At 42.4% G+C, this 5,492-nt stretch overlaps 1 protein-coding gene across 1 annotated transcript; it reads left to right on the forward strand.

The window, feature by feature from the left end:
- Window positions 1-515: 515 nt before the first annotated feature.
- On the forward strand, window positions 516-4,027 carry socs6a (suppressor of cytokine signaling 6a). The gene is made up of 3 exons (XM_080864924.1): window positions 516-916; window positions 1,370-1,439; window positions 1,772-4,027. Exon 3 carries the CDS (start codon window positions 1,898-1,900, stop codon window positions 3,506-3,508), a length of 1,611 nt encoding a protein of 536 aa, XP_080721050.1. The 5' UTR covers window positions 516-916; window positions 1,370-1,439; window positions 1,772-1,897; the 3' UTR covers window positions 3,509-4,027.
- Window positions 4,028-5,492: the final 1,465 nt, after the last annotated feature.

Below are 5,492 nucleotides of genomic sequence, written 5' to 3' on the forward strand. Positions count from 1 at the left end.
TGTCTGCAATCATGACTGAACTGAATGGGCAAGTTTTGCAAGCAACAACTTCCCCCGCCACCCAAGTTTAAGCACTTTCTCTTTTCCAGTAGCTTTTTCAGCAGTCCTTTTTTCAGTTTTTCCTGTGGTGTAACACTTCCACTTCTGATGCAGCACAGAAATGAGGATGCATCTTAAATACGTTTACTTGAGCTAAATTGAAAGTGTGTTGAATTCTAGCCTACAGGTACCCTTTCAGACATCTTTACATCTTCTATTTTTGCATCTAACCCCAAAGTATTAAGCATTAACAACTCCTTGCATTAAAGCAGTTAGAATTAAATGTTTTCCCAGATTCACATTTAAGGGTATAAATAAATAAATAAATAAATAAATAAATAAATAAATCTCAGAAAAAAAATATATTTTCATGCTAATAAATTTTTTCCTCCTTGATTTGATGTGCACATGATGTCGGAGTAGCAGGGCTGTGTGTGGTTGTGCTGGAGCTGCTGTGTGTCTGATTCGCTGCATCTGAGTCCTCTGACTCTGCTCCCACAATTCAACAGGCAACAAAGGAAGAAAGGAAGAGGCCGAACGCTAGAAAGTGTTAGCCAACCTAGGCTTGAAGATGTCAACTTATTGTTTAATTCTGCTCGGCAATTTAAAGCTATATGTTTAGAGTAGCACAGGGTCCTGCCATATAATCGCTTTGCGCTTTCTGTTTTGCGTGGGAGCCGACTGAAGGGAAGGTGATGGTAATGTTTTCGACAGAAAGCGCTAACAAAGCTAGCTGGCTCAGGTACTAAGCCTGTATAAGTCAAGCTAACATTAGCCAACAATCGTCAAGGAGCGAAGCTTAAATGAAGGTGTTGTGCAAGGCGAATGCGTAAACCTTCGTGCTGTCTTGGCCATCAGTACAAGCAGAAGTGATCAGGTAAGAGGCTATATCGTGCGTGTTTACAATAAGTGGTTACAGGTATTTACAAATGCACTTTTATTGTAAGCATGCTAACACTGGTCGTTAGCAAAATTTTTATTATAGCATCTGAGCAACACAGCAGCTCTCACATTGGCATCGGATATGATCTCGGTTGGCTTTGTTTGTTGTTGTTGCTATTTCAGTTGCAATGGTAATCATTGTAACCATCGGTGTTGCAATATTGGCGTTAAAGTGAAAGGCTAACAACCGGAGCTAAGCTACATCCATGCTTTTGTGTCCGCAGGCCTTTTCAGGTAAGGACAAATGTAGCTGAGCTTGGTCTGGTTATTAGAAACCACTTTAAATGTTAATGTGCGTGATTGACGATGCACGTTTTCCTCTGGTAAATTTACATGTTAATCAGACGTGAACATTTCAAATGAGCTGGCTTTGTGTTGTTTTTGGTAGCATCCAATGAAAGGTGGTGGAAGTGGAACTTGACCCAGCCAACTGAGTCACCATTTTCCTGCTCATCATGGTGAGTAATCAGGTTGCTGCTGTTTTTGGTTATCAGACATCTGTTCGTGTTTGAGGATCTTAAATTTGAAATATTTAGTGAATTAGATATTAAAACTGATGATATTGTTTGTGTGTGTGCTTGTTTGTTTGTTTTTGTTTTTTGGTTATGTACAACTTAAAAGAGAGAGTGGGAGACTGTTTAAGGGCCACAATTACCTTCTTCAGTGCTTTATTTTTCTTTATGTGGTTCAAGGGCTTAAGTCAATATTATGAACATAATAAATAACAATCTCAGAGTGTGCTTTAAAAGTCAAACAAAGAATATCTTGCATGTTTTTTCTCTCACTACAGGGTTTAATGGCTCCATTGTGTGCATGACTTGTTTCATGTGGCCTGATGGGAGGACACGGTGGATAGTACTTTCATCAGGATACCAGGAGAGCCATCTCATGCCCTCATTTTGGAGGGCCTGTCAGAATGAAGAAGATAAGCCTTAAGACCATCCGCAAGTCACTCAGCATAAAGGGCAAAGAGGAGGGTGACTTTGTCATGCTCCAGCAGCCCTCGGTGACTGCAGAGTTTTCTAAGGATGAGTCACTTTTTGGGGGCTGCTACACCAAAGAGCTTTCTGCCTGTGATATTGCTAGCGAAGATGAAAAAGGGGGACAGAACAAGGGCCGCTCAAAGAGTGAGACTCTGATGGGATCGCTAAAGAGAAGGCTGTCTACCAAACAGAAGGCGAAAGTGAAAGGCGGCGCCTCGACCATAGGCTCAGTGGACGATGAAGACACCTTCTCATCTAATTCTGTCCCGATCAGCTTCAATGAGGTAAAAGCTCAGAGACCCCTTAGATCTGCATCCCTCCGGAGTCACCATTATAGCCCTTCTCCGTGGCCTCTGCGGTCTGTCAACTCTGATGATGCGTGCATCAAAATGGAGGTAAAAGTTAAAGCCATGGTTCACTCTCCTAACCCAAGTCCCAACTTAAACGGTGTCCGGAAAGAATTTCATGATTTCCAGATGGAAGGGCTCCTTCAGGACCAAGCAGAGTCCTTAAAGAATCTCCAGCAACCGCAAAATGGTGAGCTGCATCTAAATATTGATGAAAATGATGTGCCTGTGGTGCTGGGGTTGACGCCCCAGGACTACATCCAGTACACAATGCCTTTAGATGAGGGAATGTATCCCGAAGGGTCTCACTCTTTCTGCCTGGAAGGTTCCTCTCCTATGGAGGTGGTGACAGAGGCAGACAATGGGTCCCTCCACACAGAGCAGGGACAGGAGGAGCATGAACTGGTGAATGGGATGCCTCCAGATATATTCATGGAGACTTCAGTCAATAGTATTCTTATTGGTTCTGCTGGCATGATGCTCCAAAACTCAAGAGTGGAGATGCCACCTCCCCTTTCTCCACTCCTGCCACCCATGACTAGTAATGGACATATTCCAAGGACATTTTCGGGCTTTAGCTCTGCAGACAGCCAGGTAGCTGAGAGGGTAAGACACCACCTCAACTTTGACCCAAATTCGGCTCCTGGGGTTAGTCGGGTATACGACTCAGTCCAGAGCAGCGGGCCCATGGTTGTGACCAGCCTGACGGAGGAGCTGAAGAAGCTTGCTAGGCAGGGCTGGTACTGGGGTCCCATCACACGCTGGGAGGCAGAGGAAAAGCTGGTCAACCTGGCCGATGGATCATTTCTGGTCAGAGACAGCTCTGATGACAGATACCTGCTCAGCTTGAGTTTCAGATCGCAGAGCAAAACCCTCCACACCCGCATCGAACACTCCAACGGACGCTTCAGCTTCTACGAGCAGCCCGACGTGGAGGGACACACATCAATTGTTGACTTAATCGAACACTCTATCAAAGACTCAGAGAATGGGGCTTTTTGTTATTCCAGATCTCGCTTACCAGGATCTGCAACCTACCCCGTCAGACTAACCAACCCAGTATCTCGGTTTATGCAAGTGCGCTCCCTGCAGTACCTTTGCCGCTTTGTCATTAGGCAATACACAAGAATAGACCTTATCCAAAAACTGCCCTTACCTAACAAGATGAAAGATTATCTGCAGGAGAAGCACTACTGAGGATACGGATGGTAATTTGCACTTTTGTGTTCAGTTAAGAGATTTACAAAAGGGGTTTACAGACAACTACAGTTTTGAGATGATTGGTTCTGGTGGCTCTTGATTTGTGTCCGTGTGACCCTGTCACTGTTCGGCCCTTCATTCCACTATTCTGGGGTTTTTTGCAGGAGGCTCTACTTCCAGAAATGTAGGCCAGCACATAATCTATCGCAAAAACACAGCAGAGATATACAGCCAAGTAATCTTATCCGAATGCATCAAGTGCAGAAGCTGATGTTGGTTACATTAACAATAATCCAGCTGTGCAAGTGTAACAGTTTTTTGTTAGTTTTTTAAAAGAAATTATATCGGCGTTGAGACTGCAGAGTAGGGAAAAGAATATTCCTTTAAAATTCTATCACTTGTTAAATTCAATCTGTAGTAGATATGAAGGATGATTCCAACATGGAGCGGTGTTTTTTTTTTTAGGTCTCTGCAGACTGACCAATTTGGCTCATCTTTTGCTTTTTTTTTTTTTTTCCTTCACTTACAACACTCAGACTGCAAATGAGAACATTATGCATCTGTACTGTGCTGTTAGTCAAATAGAAAGATAGGGCATCATCATATTTGCAACGACTGACCTATTATTCTGATTGTAAATTTGCAAAAAGAAAGATTATAAACCTAACTCCTCATTCAGAGGATTAAGTTTCTCCGTGACCCTTTATTGGCACGTGGCAACGGTTATACAACCAATACTTAAATGCTTCTGTCTTAATATGGGACCGACTTTACTTTTGGAGCTTGTCACACGGCTTATTTTCAGCCGTACTGTTAAACACATAGGCTTTAATAAACATGATTATCTGTTGATGAAAGGTTTACCTTTAGTATCCAGGATTTACAACTGTATAGCAAAAGATGTCCACAATCTGCCAGCCTGCCAGAGCCTTCAAACAGATCATTGAGAGATGTAGCTTTAAATTATATGGCTGCATGCAGCCATTATACATTGTGCAAGCCTAAAGGTACTGATAATGCTGGATTTTAATGTTGTGCTGTTTGTGGTAACAGCATAAAGTTTATGTATAAACCTTTTTAAAATATGCTAAAAGTGAAAAAAAAATCTGCTTTGGGAATGTTACAAAAACTGCACCGCAGCTCAGGCCTAACAAGTTTGTCACTATGTGTAATGCTTTTATCTGCATGTTATAAAGGCTTTAAGACTGTCAATTAAAGGCAATGTAGAACTACACTAATTGAGAGAAGATGTCACAGTAAAAGGGGGGGGGGGGGGGGGGGATTTTTGGCTGTTATTAAAGCGCGACACTGAGTAAAAGGCTGTTAAATGCGCAGTTGCATTTACCTTGGGCAGTTTATATATAGACAAAATTGCCCTCAATTAACTTATGACTGGGGGGGTGCAAATAAACAAACAAAAAAAAAAAAACAGGTCTCTAGTCAATTGACAATCTGAATGTAGGGATGGCTGTTTCTTAGTCTCTTAATGCCTGCAATGAGCTGGACACAGATCAAAAGAATCCTAAAACTGAGGATGCTTAGGTGAGCGGATTTGGGAAAGCCAGAGTTGAGTCCTCCTCGCCATCTCGGAGTGATGCCAGTGTTTCAGCATATGACAAAAGTTCAGTCACAGCTGCATGTTGTCATTAGTGTTACATGGGTTTTCAGGACATGTAAACAGGCGTACAGTTTTTGTCATTGCTCAGTCACATTGTTCTCAGTCTCCACAGAACTGCACTACCCCACGGATTATCTCTCTACTGGGCTGTTTCTGCCAGAGTAAAGGGAAGAGCACACAGTATGCTACGCAAGTGCTTTATATGGATACTTGACAGGGAATTGTGCTTTCACATTATGAATGAGCATTTCTTTATATTATTATTATAATTTTTTTGACATCAGTGTCCTTAAAAGTATTTGGAACAACATTGGTAGGTCGTTAGCGCATAGTTCTAGATTGTTAGCTGGAAACGGTGGTGTC

This window comes from Rhamphochromis sp. 'chilingali' (genome assembly GCF_963969265.1).
Source record: "Rhamphochromis sp. 'chilingali' genome assembly, chromosome: 18".
Classification (NCBI taxonomy): domain Eukaryota; kingdom Metazoa; phylum Chordata; class Actinopteri; order Cichliformes; family Cichlidae; genus Rhamphochromis; species Rhamphochromis sp. 'chilingali'.

Coding starts and splice junctions, on each gene's coding strand:
- socs6a (XM_080864924.1), top strand. CDS start 1,898: ATGAAGAAGATAAGCCTTAAGACCATCCGCAAGTCACTCAGCATAAAG.